General features: G+C 40.3%; 1 protein-coding gene and 2 long non-coding RNA genes across 4 annotated transcripts; 2 read left to right on the forward strand and 1 right to left on the reverse strand.

Moving 5' to 3' along the window:
- The first annotated feature begins 355 nt into the window (after window positions 1–355).
- Window positions 356–16794, forward strand: ppm1aa (protein phosphatase, Mg2+/Mn2+ dependent, 1Aa). Of its 2 annotated transcripts, none has more exons than XM_083540059.1 (9): window positions 356–802; window positions 1157–1525; window positions 2699–2976; window positions 3079–3372; window positions 3480–3758; window positions 4239–4356; window positions 4456–4567; window positions 6726–6783; window positions 15697–16794. In XM_083540059.1, exons 3-9 carry the CDS (start codon window positions 2719–2721, stop codon window positions 15730–15732), a joined length of 1155 nt encoding a protein of 384 aa, XP_083396185.1. In that variant the 5' UTR covers window positions 356–802; window positions 1157–1525; window positions 2699–2718; the 3' UTR covers window positions 15733–16794. The 2 variants fall into 2 exon arrangements, with proteins under 2 accessions (XP_083396185.1, XP_083396186.1); XM_083540060.1 differs by lacking the exon at window positions 15697–16794 and adding an exon at window positions 7245–7616 and having other exon boundaries at window positions 432–802.
- LOC310725323 lies at window positions 10421–11379 on the reverse strand. The gene is made up of 2 exons (XR_014533319.1): window positions 10875–11379; window positions 10421–10828 (listed from the first exon to the last, which is right to left on the reverse strand). It is a non-coding gene; the product is annotated as an uncharacterized lncRNA (long non-coding RNA).
- LOC310725316 lies at window positions 11617–13379 on the forward strand. The gene is made up of 2 exons (XR_014533309.1): window positions 11617–11724; window positions 11781–13379. It is a non-coding gene; the product is annotated as an uncharacterized lncRNA (long non-coding RNA).
- Window positions 16795–18113: the final 1319 nt, after the last annotated feature.

The following is an 18113-nucleotide window of genomic DNA, read 5'->3' on the forward strand; positions in this document are numbered from 1 at the left end:
TATATATATATATATATATATATATATATATATATATATATATATATATATATATATATATATATAAAAACTCGTTATATAGTTGAAAAAAAAACGAGCTCATACGTCATCAGTGTTGTCGGAAGTAAAACAAATATTTTTTTTAACTGCACATTTAAAACTTTTATTTACTAGGATGGTCAAGCTGATAGAAACACTTCATTGCAGATCTCCTACTACTGATAATAATAATAATTATTATTATTGTTACTATTGATCATTTATTATAAATTGATTATTAACACGTTTAAATTCTCTTGCAGTTTAATTTATTATATAATGTATGATTTTTGTTTGCGCAGCCAACAAATGTGTGTTTGTGTGTAAATCATTTTGAAGAGATTTCAACTACATAAAAAACGGATTTAATATACAGTACATTGCACCACTTTAGATAAACGTCAAAATAAATAAGAAAAATATATTAATGATTGCACAACTGTATATTCAGTAGTAGTTACAAATATTTAACATGATCTTGTTCTTGATGAAGTGGTGTGTATAGTAAGCGTCACTCTTCTGGGAAGATGTTTCACCAGATGTTGGAGTGTGCTTATGGAGATTTGTGCAGATTCTTTCAGATACAAGAATGTTAGTAAAGTCAGGAAGTGATGTAGGTGAGGTGAGGCGGTCTGGGGTGCAGTCAGTGTTCACATTCATCCCAAGGTGTTCAATAGGGTTGAAGCTCTATAACAGATCTTCCACTCCAACCTATGGAAAGCAGATCTTCATGGCTTTGTGCACAGGAACGTTGCTGGAACAGGTTTGGGTCTCCTAGTTCAAGCAGAATTTCATTCTAAAGTACAGAGGCATTTTTAATATTAAATGTGTTTGGGGAACACTGGCATAATATATAAATGATCTATAATGAATAAAAACATTATTTTATATTTGTGTTTATATATATTGTCGATGTTTATTTGATATGTTTATATTTTATGCTTAATGTTTATATTTTGTATGTTTATTTGATGTTTATTTTATTGTTTACTTTGTTTAAATAACAAATAAAACAAACATAAAATAACAATGTTTTATATGTTTATTTTATGTTTTATTTATTAATTTTATATGTTTTTTCCTATGAATATTTAAAATAAATTCCATTGGCGCGCAGGAGGCCACATCCGGGTCCGACGGCTTGATGACGTCAGTGGGAGAGGGTAGCAGCTCTGTTGGTTGTACATCCGGGTCCTGGCGCTGGCCGTTGGTGGGGTTGTTTACGCGCTGGAGGCCGGGGGGAGCGCAGCACCACGTTTTATACAGAAATCTCGTTTAGCGGCGGGTTAGATTCGCATTCCGATGAGTAAGTAAAGCTGGAGGATGCACAGCAGGCTGATAAACGGCGGGAAGAGCCGCGCTGTCACTGACTGAACACTTTACCTCAGCGCTCCTGTCCGCCTCCGAGCTCAGCTCTTTACCTCACCGCTGTCTCCACACTTCCCTCATTTAGTACTGACGACTTTCACACCTTCCTAGATTTACGGTAAGATATTTTTAGTTTTTTTTTTTTTTTAAATCTATATGAAGTTTTTAAGCCGTCACTTAGCTAACACGAGCTAACGACTAGTCTCGTTAGTGTACTCCCGGTAGTGTATTTTATTAGATTTTAACTTGTGTAGATTTTCTCCTCCTAACACACACAGCTCTCAATTTGTTACAAACCGTCCAATTTTTGACACTTGACCATTTTTTCATTCCGTTTCCCACCCGTATTCCTACAAACACCCCCTGTTTATGCTGGGATTTGCTGAGAAAGTCTCCCTTTACCCGCACGTATATCAGACTGGCCAATCCGGTGCAGGGGGCGGGGTTGTATTAGCCAATCAGGGACGAGGGGGCGGGACCTGTCGGAATGCGGACGGGGGAAAAAAACGCAGGCCATTACGTAATGCGTTCATTTCAATCAAATGGAAATAAACACGACACCAATGAAAGAAACGAGTTACGCGACTGGATTACAGGCCTTTTTTTTTTCTTTCATTTTTTTGAACACATAATGAAATAGTTTACGGAAATCAGACACGCACACAGTCAACAAATACCAAATACATCATTTGCCTATTATTTACAGTAAACTGCAGACGTGTGTGTGTTTCTATGTTTCTCTGTGTGTGAGAAACTGTGGATAAAGCTCGCTATTTTAAGTGCAAGTGGTGTGTATTTATATCTTTATTTATATATATATATATATATATATATGTGTGTGTGTGTGTGTGTGTGTGTGTGTGTGTGTGAGAGAGAGAGAGAGAGAGAGAGAGAGAGAGAGAGAGAGAGAGAGAACCAGAGGTAATCTCCCTGCCATACAAGGACGACCAGTGTGTCTTATGTGTGTGTGTGTGTGTGTATAATAATGATGATGGATATGTGCGATAGACCAGTAGATGGATGAAAGGATTGAGGGAATATGTAAGTAGATGGATGAATAAGTTGATAAAGTGAAATGAAGATCGGTGATGTATAAATGACCGGATCGATCGATGGATAGATTGGTCTAGTAAAGTGTTTCCTGTAGATAGAAAGATGGATACGCAGTTAAACAGATTGGTGGAGTAAGGGATAATTTGCCGAATGCATGGATTTAAAATATCATTTGGAAGGATACGAACAGGCCTTTTTGGTAGTCGTAGTACTGATCGCGCTCCATCTGTGACTCCAGGTGTGTGTGAGCCGTGAGTGATGGGTGCGTTCCTGGACAAGCCGAAGATGGAGAAGCAGAACATTCACGGCGAGGGCAACGGGCTGCGCTACGGCGTGAGCAGCATGCAGGGTTGGCGTGTGGAGATGGAGGACGCTCACACGGCCGTCATCGGCCTCCCGCACGGTCTCCAGCCATGGTCCTTCTTCGCCGTGTACGACGGACACGCCGGTTCTCAGGTCGCCCGATACTGCTGTGAACACCTGCTAGAGCACATCACCAGCAACCGTGACTTCCAGGTGAGCCTCTCTTACTCACACAGACAGACACACCTGCACGCATACAGCAAAATCAAGTGAAACAGTCGCTCAGTGTCGAATGTCTGATGTACTGGGGTTCAGGGGGGCAGTGGAGGGGAGGAGGAGCCTAATGTGGAGCGCGTCAAATCAGGGATCAGGACCGGCTTCCTGCAGATTGATGAGCACATGCGGGAGATGTCCGAGCGAAACCGGAGCGGCTCGACGGCGGTGGGTGCCATGATCTCGCCACGTCGTATCTTCCTAATTAACTGCGGCGACTCTCGGGGGCTGCTGAGCCGCGCCGGCGCCGTGCACTTCTCCACACAGGACCACAAACCCAGCAACCCGCTGGAGAAACAGCGCATCCAGAACGCAGGGGGATCCGTCATGATCCAGGTGAGCACGCATTCATCACAACACCACACAAGACTAGTGTTAGCGTTTTATACTGATGTTGGAAGCCTTATTATTTCTGAGTGTTATTTCATTATGTCCTTGTCCAGCGCGTCAACGGCTCTCTCGCTGTGTCTCGAGCTCTTGGCGATTTCGACTACAAGTGTGTGAGTGGTAAAGGACCCACGGAGCAGCTTGTTTCTCCCGAGCCTGAGGTTTACGCCATTGAGCGGTGTGAAGCTGAGGACGAATTCATCGTTCTGGCCTGCGACGGCATCTGGGACGTGATGGCCAATGAGGAGCTGTGTGACTTCGTACGCTCGAGACTGCAGGTCACAGACGACCTGGAGAGAGTGTGTAACGAGATCGTTGATACCTGTCTGTACAAGGTGAGGAGAAAACCTGCAACTCACACTGCATCGATGGAGGACAAGGAGCTTGTAGACATCTGAGTGCCAGCAGAAGCAACTTGTAGACATCTGAGGGTCAGGAGAAGGAAATTGTAGAAGTCTTATTGTCGGGAGGAGTAACTTGTAGACGTCTGAGTGTCGGGAGGAGAAGCTTGTAGACGTCTGAGTGTCGGGAGGAGGAGCTTGTAGACGTCTGAGTAAGAGGAGGAGCTTGTAGACATCTGAGTGTCAGAAGGAGGAGCTTGTAGACATCTGAGTGTCAGGAAAAGGAGCATGTAGACATTTGAGTAAGAGGAGTAGAGTAAGAGGAATAGGAGCTTGTAGATCTTTAAATGACAGGAGGAGGAGCTTGTAGACAACTGAGTGTCAGGAGAAGGAGCTTGTAGATATATAAATGACAGGAGAAGGCGCTTGTAGACCTAATGCTAAAGATGTCTTCCGTTTCTGTGATGATTCCAGGGAAGCAGAGACAACATGAGTGTGGTGTTGGTGTGCTTTAGCGGGGCGCCGAAGGTTTCTCCCGAGGCCGTGAAGAGAGAAGCAGAACTCGACAAATACCTGGAGAACCGAGTAGAGGGTATGGAATACCGTGTGAGGTTCCAACGTGCAGCCAGCTATGTATTTTATTTCACACTCCTATGACCACACACTTGTCTCCCTGTTCCTCTCTCTGTAGAGATCCTAAAGAAGCAGAATGACGACGGAGTGCCAGATCTTCTGCAGGTGATGCGAGCGCTGGCGTCAGAGAGCATCCCAAACTTACCGCCTGGCGGAGAGCTGGCCAGCAAGTAAGGATATCTCATACACACACACTGAATTAAATATCACAGCAGAATGTTGTATTGTGGCAGTATGAATGCACTGCACCAGAGAGCAGGGTTTCTACACATTAAAAAAAAAAAATATGGAATTATATTTGAGTGATTGCCAGGTCTGGATTAGTATGTGGAGGAAAAAGAACACTGAGTATTGGCGGACCACAAGATGAAATAAATATATGCCAAACGCTATTCTTTAATACATCGGTCCCCAAACTTTTTTGCGCCACGGTGCCAGTCCGCAGCCCGGGGGTTCGGGACCACTGCTCTAATAAAATAATATTTATATCAAGCACATCCAGGTCTGCTCAGTAGAGACGTAGAGTTACTATGCGCATTGTTGCTATGATCAGATGTGCAGTGAAGGCAGCAGAGAACAATGCGTAAAAACGGAAGAAACTTTCATTAAGTGAAAAAAAATGCTGCTTCTTCTTCTTCTTTTGGCTGCTCCCATTAGGGGTCACCACAGCGGATCATCCGTCTCCATACCACCCTGTCCTCTACATCTGCCTCTTTTACACCAACTACCTGCATGTCTTCCCTCACCACATCCATGAACCTCCTCCTTGGTCTTCCTCTTTTCCTCTTTCCTGGTGGCTCCATGCTCAGCATTCTTCTACCAATATACCCCATGTCCCTCCTCTGTACATGTCCAAACCATCTTAATCTCACCTCCCTCACCTTGTCACCAAAACCCTCTAATAAACTCATTTCTAATCCTGTCCATCGTCGTCACTCCCAATGAAAACCTCAACATCTTCAGCTCTGCTACCTCCAGCTCCACCTCCTGTCTTTTACTCAATGTATCTTAACCATACAACATCACAGGTCTCACCACAGTCTTATAAACTTTTCCTTTCACTCTCGCAGACACTCTTCTATCACAAATCACTCCTGCCACTTTTCTCCACCCACTCCCCCCTGCCTGCACTCTTTTCTTCACTTCTTTAACACACTCTACATTACTTTGCACTGTTGACCCCAGGTACCTGAACTCCTCCACCTTCTCCACCTCTTCTTCATGCAACTGCACCACTTCACTGCTCTCCTTCTCATTTACACACATGTACTCTGTCTTACTCTTACTGACTTTTATTCCCCCTCTCTCCAGCATGTACCTCCACCCCTCCAGGCTCTTCGTAACCTGCTCCCTACTCTCACCACAATGGAAAACAATGCAATTCTCAAAAAATAAGGAGAGTTGATGCTGAAAACCGAGTTTTTCTAAATGATTCCTCCTTTAAGTTCACTTAAAGATTTTGAATTGAATTACATTTTCATATGAGGTTATTTACATTTTTATGGACTTAAAGGGTTTCTTGCACTTTTTCATTTTTCAAACACTGGCACTTTATTTGCTTGGTTGTGTTTCTGAATGATATTGCTGATGATATTTTTCCAGTGCAAATGAAAGCGTAGAAGACAGCAATGTTAAACATAATCTTTTTGAACCAGTGATGTATGCGGTCATTACTTATGATCTGTGATCTCAGTTCAGCAGAAACAAAAGCTTTGTCTTTTTTCTTTCTTTTTTTTCTTTTCTTATTACTTATAATAATTCATTTATAATGTGTCCAATAAAAAAAATGTTGTCTAAACTCATTTCTTCAGGCGGGCAAAAATCATAAATTCGTGTTTTAGGTATATAATTGTCTAGACCTCAGCTGGCGACGAGGGTTTATTTACTGGACCCCCTCGCCAGCTGAGCTCCAGAATATTATATATACACTTTGGAGAGCATTTTTAGATGTTGAATATGGTCTGGAAAATGTTTAAGTCTGTAGATTTGAGTCTGGAAAAGTATGGAATTTTGCAATAAAAAAAAGTGTAGGAACGCTCAGAGAGGCATGAGACTGTGTTCAGATGTACAGAATTGCTGTTATTGAGATCTAAAGCTTTCCCCAGTGTATCGGTTGACCCAATCAGAAGCCCAGATCGGTGTGATAATGAATATTAATTAGTTTGATTTGCAGTGGCTAGCTCACTCTGAGAGAGAGAGAGAGAGAGAGAGAGAGAGAGAGAGAGAGAGAGAGAGAGAGAGAGAGAGAGAGAGAGAGAGAGAGAGAGAGAAAGAGATAGAGAAAGACAGGCATAAATGACTGACTGATTTATTTATTTAATTTTATAGGCGGAGCGTTATTGAAGCAGTATATAACAAACTCAACCCCTACAGGAATGAGGACACAGTGAGTAAATGTGTGTGTGTGTGTGTGTGTGTGTGTGTGTGTGTGTGTGTGTGCAGGCATGTATTAAGTGTAAACTTACAATATTGTGTATTCTGTTGGCATATAAATTATTACTAATATCACTGAAACAGGGTTATACACTTCACATCCACGTTAAACACACCTGATTGAGCATCTTGAATGTGTGTGTGCGAGGGAGGGACAGGACACATTAACAAACTAATTACAGCTCGTTAACCCTTAAAACGAGACATCTTTAAGCACACAGTGTTTAGTTCTCCTGATGCTGCAATCTGATTGGTCCAGAAGCTTAGCTCAGTACAGGAATTGACCGTATGACCATCCAGTGTTCCCTTTATCATTACAGTAACATGTAAAGCAACACTACACACACACAGACGCAGAGTTGTCGCTAAGTGGCATCTCACATGGCTGCTCTTCTTCCTCTTCTCTCACTAAAGGACTCTGCGTCCGCTGATGACGTGTGGTAGCGTTTAACAACATACACACCTTCCCCACGACTGCTCCAGCTCCCCACACACACACACACACACACACACACACACACACACACGCACAGCAGAAACAACGGGACGCCACCCGAAGAAGAGGGACGAGGGAATCATCCCTTTAGACTCATCTACACTCACAACCGGACGTTTTATTCCTTTATTTTTTTTCATATCTGTCTCTTTTTTTTTTGGGCTGTAATTAATTTTGATTCACATCATCGTGTGTATTTGTATATTTGTTTTTGAAGTGCAATTGTGTAAAAAAAAAAAAAAGTCTGTATCAAATGCAGCTTGTTATTAAATGTTAAAAAAAAAAAAAAACCTAAATCTTATAAAATATTAAAAACGAAAGAAAAAAAAAAAAAGAAAACCTTTATGCACTATTGGCCTTGCCATAGGAATCGTTAACTCTCAGTAAGATCCCTGCAGCTCAGACGCTTTTTGTTTTGCTACGTTTCCGTTAGATGTGTGCCAAGGCTGCGGTTTTATATCGCAACAATTTGGGGGAATTACAGGATAAAAAGAAAAACCAACAACCTGATCAGGAAGCTGAGGTTCCGAGCCCTCTGATTGGTCGTTGTGTTAGTGGGTGTTCCAATCAGGGGTTGCCTGCTAGGTGCCATGGCAGCGTAACACAACACCACAGTGAGGTACAAGAAGTACGCAGAAACCAGGCACTTCACTGTCGTGTTCCTTCAAAATAAATAATCTGTCCGTGTGTCCGTTTCTGGGGCCGCTAACGTAACTGTGTGCTGAAACTAATCACACGGATAATGCTTCACGTCCGACACCATGTGCGCTGGGCGCCGTCGTTCTGCTTCAGGTGTGTGTGTCGCAGGAACTCTAATAAAGTTCAGACTCTGTAGAGTTCCTGACTGTTCCTCAAGTTCATGTACAGGTAGCCCCCGATTTACGATGGTTCCTCTTATGATTTTTTGATGAAGATTGTAAAAAAAAAAATATACAAACGTTTGTGCGCCATTTAAATTTTTTATGATACGTCGGGACGCTGCCAGGATGTACGGAACTCCCGTCTTGTGAGATGCCTTTCTCTCGCCAGCGGTCAACGGAGTTCAGCTGTCTCGTTGTTGGAGCGTTTGTGTTTTAGGTGTTTCAAAACCCAAGCTTAACTCTTGTCTCCCTCCTTTTTATCCCTGAAGCAGTTTGAGTCCGACTGCAACCTCCGCTCGTGCACACGGCCGCTGCCACATATATACAGTAATCCCCAGCTTTACCGCGGTTCGAATCTCGCGCCTCCGGTTTATCACGGAATTGCATTCGCCACATAACTAATTAGTTTGGCTGATTTTCCCCGTCTCTCGTGGACAGCACGATAGACCAAAAAACTTACAGGGGATTGGTTTTATGTTGAAATAATGACATTTATTAATAAAAAATATAATTAGTAATTATTAAATGAAGTAAAATGTTAATACAGTACAGTACTGTATACATAAAATAGCGTTTTTGGAGTGGCGTCTGTTTATCATGGGCAGTTTTGGAACGTAACCAAATCGATAAATGGGGGATTACTGTGTGTGTGTGTGTGTGTGTGTGTGTGTGTGTGTGTGTGTGTGTGTGTGTGTGTGTGTGTATATACACATACTGCAAAGTTCATTTATGGTAGTGTAAATTGCACTGTTTTGTTAAATTGGCTACTGTAATTTGTAACATAATTAATAAATGACAGTATAATACCCCACAGTGATCACCATTCTTTAAGACTCCTGGGTAGGCTGGACCATGTCTCCACTTACCATATTATCTCCATCATAACTTGGGGACTACCTGTATAAAGTTAGAAAAATTTTCTAAAGCGATGTTTTTCTTCTTTACATCACAATGGTAGTGTCTCTCACGCCATGTTCCAGGTTGGACATGACGGGTGATAAAATGACTTCGTATCGCCATCGGAACTTTTCAACTCGCTCGCTCTGAAATGCTTTTTTTTTTCCTCTTTTTTTAAGGCGGTAAGACCTCAGTTCCTACTCGTCTCTACTTTGTGTTCTGATCTCAGGTGGCTTCGTTGTTTTTTTTTTTGTTTTTTTTTTTTGTTTTTTTTAAATAGATTTTCTGGAGTGGACTCGCCTCCTATCCCAGTGCGTTCCTCTTCTCGTTCTCCATAACAGCCACTTTGTGTGTTCTGAATATCGCAGTGTAGCGTCAAACCGCTCATCGGCACACGCCTGACTTCATTTTTTCCTGCTCCTTTGATGAAACGGGTAAACCATAACGGGACTACAGCGCAGAGTTTCTTTGCTTTTGTATTGTTTGCTTGTTAAGGTTTCTTTAATGGCACATAGGACACATTGCTACAGAGAGAGAAAGAGTGTGTGTGTGTGTGTGTGTGTGTTTTACAGTCCAGATTTAATGTTTTTCTTTCTAAATGTTTGTTAATTTTTAGATGGGATAAATAATCAAAACTCTTCCTTACAACCAAGCTAAGCTCAAGAAAGTGTGAGCGACTGTGTGAGTGAGTATAAGAGCGAGTGAGTGAATCAGTGTGGGTGTGTGTGTGCAATGCTGAAATTTCCTTCAGATCCACAAAACACTGTAACGTTGTAATTTTTTTTTTAAGAATTTATTTTTTATTATTATTGTTATAATTGATTGTGTAATTTTCCTGGCTTTGTTCCAATCTCGTGTTTTATTCCTCCGAAGTGTGCCCTTGTTTTCTTCTCCTGAGGTGTGTAACACTCACAGCACAGTGGGTGTGAGTCCGAGCCCTTATTACTGTGTAATAAAGCTGTAATTACAAGATAATAACCCAACGAGTCAATGAGAGGGACTAAACACAATATACGTGGACATGGGTGTAACTTAGCCACGCTCCCACAATCATAATGACTAACTTCAGGAACACACACACACACGCGAGCGCAAACGTCTAAGAAATCGGTCATGATGGTTATATTTTATTATTATTTTGCATTAAGGCTCCTTTAACCGAATGGTGTTAATTAAATAACATAAATATATAAACTAATTAGAACACGTAAATAATTAATGTTAACGAGGTTATAAAGCCTTAACGTAAAGTGTTACTGCATTTGATATTTAGTTTATATATTTGTGTTTTGGTGTTTTGCATTTTTTTTCTACATTGCATTTTTTTTTTATATATATTATTAATTGAGATTACAATGTTTAGTTTTTTCTTTTATTTGTTTAGTAGTTTGTTTACTTTGATTACTTGTTGGTTTGTTGGTTAGAGTTAGTTTTTATATATGACTGTAAACTGATTTGATTTTGTTTTTTTTTCCCTAAAAATAAAAAAAAAACAAGGAAAACTCGTATTTCAACAGAGCATTCTGGGTAAATTATGCTCACAGAGTCGTAACTGAATTAAGCGCTGATTTAAAAAATAAATAAATCATACAAGATGGTGCCGGAGAGGATTTGAGGTTCTAGGAGAAGTGGATGAGGGTGCATTATTTAAATATAATTATAAAATTGGATTGGAACATAGCCTTGGAACCACTGTTACATTATTCAGCTTGTGTGTCTGTCTGTCTGTCTGTCTGTCTGTCTGTCTGTCTGTCTGTCTGTCTGTCTGTCTGTCTGTCTGTCCTTCTTTACACCGATGCTTTCTCACGTTTTCTTTGTTTTATGTTTTATTCCGATTTTTTTTTTCCATTTCACTTTCAAGAACATGTTTGAAGTGAACACTGTATGCTGCCAGTATGTAATGTGGATGTGGATGTGGGTGGTGTGAATGATGAGATGTGGATGTGGGTGGTGTGAATGATGAGATGTGGATGTGGGTGGTGTGAATGATGAGATGTGGGTGTGGGTGGTGTGAATGATGAGATGTGGATGTGGGTGGTGTGAATGATGAGATGTGGGTGTGGGTGGTGTGAATGATGAGATGTGGATGTGGGTGGTGTGAATGATGAGATGTGGGTGTGGGTGGTGTGATGTGATGAGATGTGGGTGTGGGTGGTGTGAATGATGAGATGTGGGTGTGGGTGGTGTGAATGATGAGATGTGGGTGTGGGTGGTGTGAATGATGAGATGTGGGTGTGGGTGGTGTGAATGATGAGATGTGGGTGTGGGTGGTGTGAATGATGAGATGTGGATGTGGGTGGTGTGATGTGATGAGATGTGAGTGTGGGTGATGGGATGTGGGTGTGGGTGGTGTAATTGGATGGAAATAAATGATGTGATGGATGTTGTAGCAGACTCGCTGGGGGTGTGTGGGTGGTGTGAATGATGAGATGTGGGTGTGGGTGGTGTGAATAGTGAGATGTGGATGTGGGTACTGTAAATGATATGTGGATGTGGGTGATGTGAATGATGAGATGTGGGTGTGGGTGATGTGAGAGGTGAGATGTGGATGTGGGTGGTGTGAATGATGAGATGTGGGTGTGGGTGGTGTGAATGATGAGATGTGGGTGTGGGTGGTGTGAATGGTGTGATGTGGGTGTGGGTGGTGAGATGTGATGTGAATGATGAGACGTGGATGTGGGTGGTGTAAATGATGAGATGTGGCTGGTGTGAATGATGAGATGTGGGTGATTGTGGTGTAAATGATGAGATGTGGGTGTGGGTGGTGTGAATGAGGAGATGTGGGTGTGGGTGGTGTGATGTAATGAGATGTGGGTGGTGGGATGTGATGGAATTGAATGATGTGATGGATGTTGGAGCAGACTCGCTGGCTCAGGGTGGAAGAACAAGGCAACAGGCGATGGGTTCACCAAGCAGTAATCATGCTGGGGTACACACACGCACTCTCAGTTCATCCCTATTTTTTAGTAATCAGCTATCGATACACGTCCCCACACATGTGTCCACGCTCAGCTCGGCTTGCTGTCTGTTGTATGATGTGGGTGGTGTGATGGGTGTGAATGTATTGATGAATCTGGGTGATGTGAATGTGATGGATGTGAATGTGTTTGATGTGTATGGTGTGAATGACATGATAGATCTGAGTGATGTGATGTAATGATGGATAGTGATGATGAGATTGATATGATGGACGGTGATGGATGTGATATGATGGATGTGATTTGATATGATGGTTTTGAATGATGTGATTGATATAATGAATGGTTATTGATGTGATTGATATAACGGATTCTTTCTGATGGATTTGTTGATTGTTGTTTCCCCTCTTTGCGCAATGCTGTAAATGTCTGTAAAATCTTTAATTTTTAAGACGGAGAACATGACACACACACACACACACACACACACACACACACACACACACACAGAGACAGCATTCTGTTCACTGTATCAAAGTTGTGTTGATATCTTGGCGTTCTGGTGGTTACCTTGTTGCTGCGTCTCTCGTGCTGAACCCAAACCTCAATAATAAATCAGATTCCTAAAAAACAAAAAACAAAGCAAAAAAACTGATTTTATTTTTGTCTCAGTGCTGATATGTTCCACCCCGTGTGTGTTTATATGCGAGTGTTAAACGCTGTTAAAATCTCACCGGGTAATTCACTAACAAAATAGAATCTCATATGAACTAACCCGATGATCTAATGATAGATCCTGAATCTAAACCCAGAGTGGACTGGTAAATATTCTACTACCAATCTATAATTGACATGTACTGAGACTAGAAGAAACCCGAAAACCAGAATAGAACTGTGTCTGTTCATCTATCCTGTCCATCCTGTCTGTCTGTCTGTCTCTGACTATCCATCCTGTCTGTACTTCATGTGATAACTCTGACCTAAGAAAGCATTTATAGCGCACTTGAAGCACTCTTTCAACATAAAAAGGACAAAAACTAAACAATATTTGACTTCTACAGATTTTCCTTGTTGTAGTGGATTTCTATACTCTATTATATCCAGGCGATAAACAAATGAAGAGCAGAATAATCACAACCCTGTGCTGGTCATTTTGTGGTGTTTTGATAGATTGAATTAGAAAAAAAAAACTCAGCTGTCAGTCAAACTAGAAGGGCGGGGCAATAAACAGGAAGTAGTAGTACATTGTAGTGTGTTTCATTGATGGTTTACTTTCATTTTATTGATGGTTTCATTCATTCAGTTTACTGTTTAATTATACACATTATGATGGCAGGGATTCTCTGTGTTGTTAATAATAAACATTTAATAATCTAAATTTCTTTATTATTGAGAGCAGTTTGTGGGTCTAGTTGGAGCAGTAGCGCAGGTAATATAATGGCATCATTCTTCTTCACCCAGACGCATGATTAGCTGCAGAGTGATCTGAAAAACACTTTGCTGTTTTGATGCCAGGCGATGTACAATGTGTTTGGTACGAAATAAAGTGTTACATTCCACCAAAACAACAAAAAATAACAATAATAAATTATATATTTAAAGAATCATCATTTTCTAGATTTAAATAAATATTTTCACAAAAATGTGGACATGTGTAATTGTTATAACACTGCATTGCTCTGCCATGTTCATGATGGTGGACAAGGGGACGACATGGTGCTTATAAACATTCCAGCATCTTATTACTGTTTCCCTCTTTTATCCCCCACCTACAGCCACAGTGCTGCACCTGCAGGGGTGATTTTATTATTCATATGGTTGTGTATATACTGATCTGATCTGATCTGATCTGACCTGATATGATCTGATCTGACCTGATCTGATGTGGCCTCGACCTGATCTAATTTGATTCTGATTTGATTGGCTGCTCATTTTAGTTAAACCTCAGAAACTCAGGAATCAAAATAATGTTACTTGCAAATCTAAACAAAAGTAAAAATTATCTGAAAAAGACTTATTTTTTAATATAAATTGTTTATAAAATAAATCTTTAATCCAGGGTTTTTTGATATAGTTTAATTACTCGTCAATACAACAGTTTTCCAAACTGACACCCCTTTTTTGTGCATATGCTTTAGCAGGAAATCATTTTAAAGCTTTAAAAATAATTGTTTAGTTTTTCGACATCACAGCATTTCATCAGACACGTGTGTGTGTGTGTGTGTGTGTGTATAAGAGATTACAGTACAGTGGTAGAATGGGTGCTTTAAGATGTGTTATAAATGCTTTACTTCGTGTTATACACTCGCGCATGAAAACACAAAGTTTATTTAGAGGTAATGAGGATGTTCGCACACACACACACACACACACACACACACACACACAATATTTGAAATCATTACCAAATACTAAATAGTTCTTTATATTTAGAGTTTTAAAATCTGTTTTTGTTTGAAACAGTTGATTTGGAATTAACAGTACACATACTGTGTGTGTGTGTGTGTGTGTGTGTGTGTGTGTTGCTCTTACACACTCTTGCTTCTTCACATGGCCAGTAGGTCAAGTTTAACCTCACTCATAAGCTATAAATTTTAATTTTCATATTTAAAGAGAAGGAGGTGTGTGGTGTCTAAATTCTTTTTTTCTCCCCCGTGTTTTTTGTGTTGTTATGAACTGAATAATGACCCGAACTCTCGTCCTCTCTGCCACATTGGGAACCAAACGCTTTCCTTTTACCTTTTTGGGTTCTTGTTGTTATCTTGGTAGTTTTCACTGAGACATGAATAAACGTTTTGTTTGGTGGGGGGTTCTGCTCTGACTGATCCTGTAATATCAATATCATGATACACGATTAGGCCGCACACGTTTCTCTGGGATTGTCATTATGGTGATGCATTTATTTATTAATTTATTCGTTTGAATCATTACAGAATAAACAGTGGCGATCAGATGCTGTGCTGATGACGTGGTGTCACTTTCTTCTGAGCGTCATCTTTATTGTTGTTGGGTTTTGCGATATGATTCATATTGTGATGCGTATCATGACCTTGAGTATCACGATATGATATTTTTGTCACACACCGAGGAGATCCACAGGTCCAGTAACACTCCGATCACCATGAGCTGTTTGAAGATGAATTACAGAGTGTCAAACTACAGTAACAATGAACTCCTTTAGCTTAGTAATGTAGAATCAGAGCTCCTGGGCTGAACTGAAGATGCAGACATCAGAGAAACACGTGCTGATCATGGCTCAGCTGATCCACTGCACTTCCTCTATTTACAAGTGTATTAACAATGTGTTAGTGTGCAGTGTGCTGTAACAGCATGGTGTGGGTTTCACACACATTATAGGGCCAAAACACACGTAATTCCCACCAACCGGGAAACCCCAAGTAAGTAAAAAGCTCTCTCCAAACCTGTTCTCATCTCTCTCTCTCTCTCTCTCTCTCTCTCTCTCTCTCTCTCTCTCTCTCTCTCTCTCTCTCTCTCTCTCTCTCTCTCTCTCTCTCTCTCTCTCTCTCTCTCTCTCTCTCTCGGCTACTTTCTTTCCTCTGCATGTTTTTAAATCTCCATTTCAGTTTACTTCGGTGTCACTTTTTCATCCTGCCTCCTTTATTTCTTTTTTCATTCAGTCAGTTGCACCCCTCTCTCTCTCTCTCTTTCTCTCTCTCTTCCTCCCTTTCCCCTAGGACCCTGACATCCTTTTCTTCCGAGGCTTCAGTTAAAGCAAGAGGGACAAAACTCAAAAACTGTGTGTGTGTGTGTGTGAGAGAGAGAGAGAGAGAGAGAGAGAGAGAGAGCCTCTCTACCCTCATCCTCTTCTCTAAGAGATCACTTTCCTTTTCTTCAGTAATCAGGCTGCAGTTGAGCAGATTAGATTTGAGTGTGAAGGTAAAAACACTAAACACGGTGCTGCAGCTGAAGAATGATAAAGTTACATAGTCTCATCAAGAGCACGGTGCGAAACATTAACCAGGAAATCCAAGAGAAGGAACTTTGCTAATTCCTGATCTAATTCCTGACCTATGTTATTGATGGAACAATTCTGAGTTTGGGTTTAAAGAAAGATTAAAGTCTTTTTAGCCTGCAAAACGACAGCCGGGCACAACGTGCTCATTCGAGGGACCAGTATGTGGGCTGCCATTACCGAGAACTTTTCATATCCATACAAAATCACTTTTTTTGTCATATTTTTAATTCACCGTATTGAAGTAGTATTTGTAATTAAAAAAAATAAAAACGTATGTATCGTATTGGCTCATCTGATTCCACATCATTTGATTCAGATGAGTCAGAAAAACAGTTATGAGCTGTAACACTGTAGTTACATAAAGACCAACTCTGTCCCCTTGTTAAGAGGATTTCTCACCATGTAGGGACATAATGATTTATTATGAAATGTAATGACACAATTTGGTCAAATCTTCCTTAAGAGGGTGCGTCTGATTGAGCTCATTTCTCCCCAATGCTTTCTATGGTTTATTCACTAAAACTATTTGGAGCTTTAAAGATATGTAGTCATTTGTATCCAGTAATGAGTGCATGAGTGCTTTGTGTTGCTACACAATGAAAGGAGCAAGAGTCCAGTATTTATCCTAAAAACCAAAAGACTCGTCAGGAGGGATCTTACACACAAACATAAACTCGGTGCTCTGAGTGTAATATATTAAGACCAGGAGCATTCGTCTACAGCAGTTTACCTCAAAGGGCATTTGTTTATTTATTGTTATGAAACTCAGAAGCCAAAACTTGAAAATGTCAATAAATTGATTATCATTTTGTTTTTTTGTTCGTTTCTGTTTGCTTTTTGTTTTTTAAAGGGGCAGACCTGATTCCCTCAATGTACCAGGGGCTAAAACCTGCATCCAAAACCCAACCTAATAGAGAAGCAGTCATCTTGGTTACGTAATTAATTTGCAGAATGCCGTGTCCTGACTTGTGTTAATGCTGTAATGAGACCCAGAAATGAACTTCATCACACTTGCATCACAGCAGGGTGTGTTTAACACTCGCCATGTGCTAAAAGTACTATACATTTCCTACACAGGATTCTTTAGATTAAAGTAGACTAAATAAATACCATTTTACTGACCAAATAACCACACACAAATAACAATATGATATTCTTTTTTTTTTTCCGTATTGCCTTGCCTTTAGCTCAGGGCCTGTTTTGTACATCCGACATCATCTAATTGCGGTATTAATGCGAATTCTTGAGCACACATGCAGATGTGATTAGTTTAATAGGACGTAGTCATGGTAAAAAATTATGCGTTCATGTGTTGCTTGAAAATGTTATGTACTCTACTGAAACCATGCTTTGCTCTTGTTTATGTTGATGCTATTTTCAGAAAGTGGTAACTCTGTGTTGAAGATATTCGACCTCTGATAGTTTCCCAGTTTTAATCCCAGTGCGACCAAACTGCCACTGCTTAGCTCCTGAGCAAGACCCTTGACCCTCAACTGCTCATATATATGAACTCATAAGTAGCCCTGGATAAGCGCGTCTGCCAGATGCCATAAATACCATGTAATGACTAATCGCAGCCACTAGATGGCAGAACGTCCCTAGAACATCTCGATATACTGTATCTGTGGTTCTCAAACCTTTTTTTTGCCATTCCCCACTTTGGGGAATTTTCACTAAATAGGTAATGAAATAGTTCAAGTTTAAACATGTCTAATTGTTTGATTTATCAAGTTCCATAATCAATAACATCAAATAGCACCAAGTTTAAATATAGAGAAAATAAGTAAGAAATATGTAATGTAACCTAACAAATGTTGTTTTAATTTACTTGCATTAATGATCTTATTGTTTGTTTGTAGTTGCTTTGAGTGTATAAACTTCATTTTTATAGAGAAAATCATAAATGAATATTAATGAAGAACGCAAAAAATATATAATTCCTGCCGTTCATTGTTCCCCATCTGTCATGTCTTTATTCCCCACTAGAGGGCCGAACTACATTTTAAGAACTACTGCTATAGACAAAACAAGTTTTACTCTTAATACAGCTGATTAATTAAACGTCACAGGACATAATTGAAGAACAGTTACATTAAACATTTAGTTCATTTTCACCTTTTAATTAACAAAAATATA

Source organism: Silurus aristotelis (assembly GCF_946808225.1).
Source record: "Silurus aristotelis genome assembly, chromosome: 4".
In the NCBI taxonomy this organism is placed as follows: Eukaryota; Metazoa; Chordata; class Actinopteri; order Siluriformes; family Siluridae; genus Silurus; species Silurus aristotelis.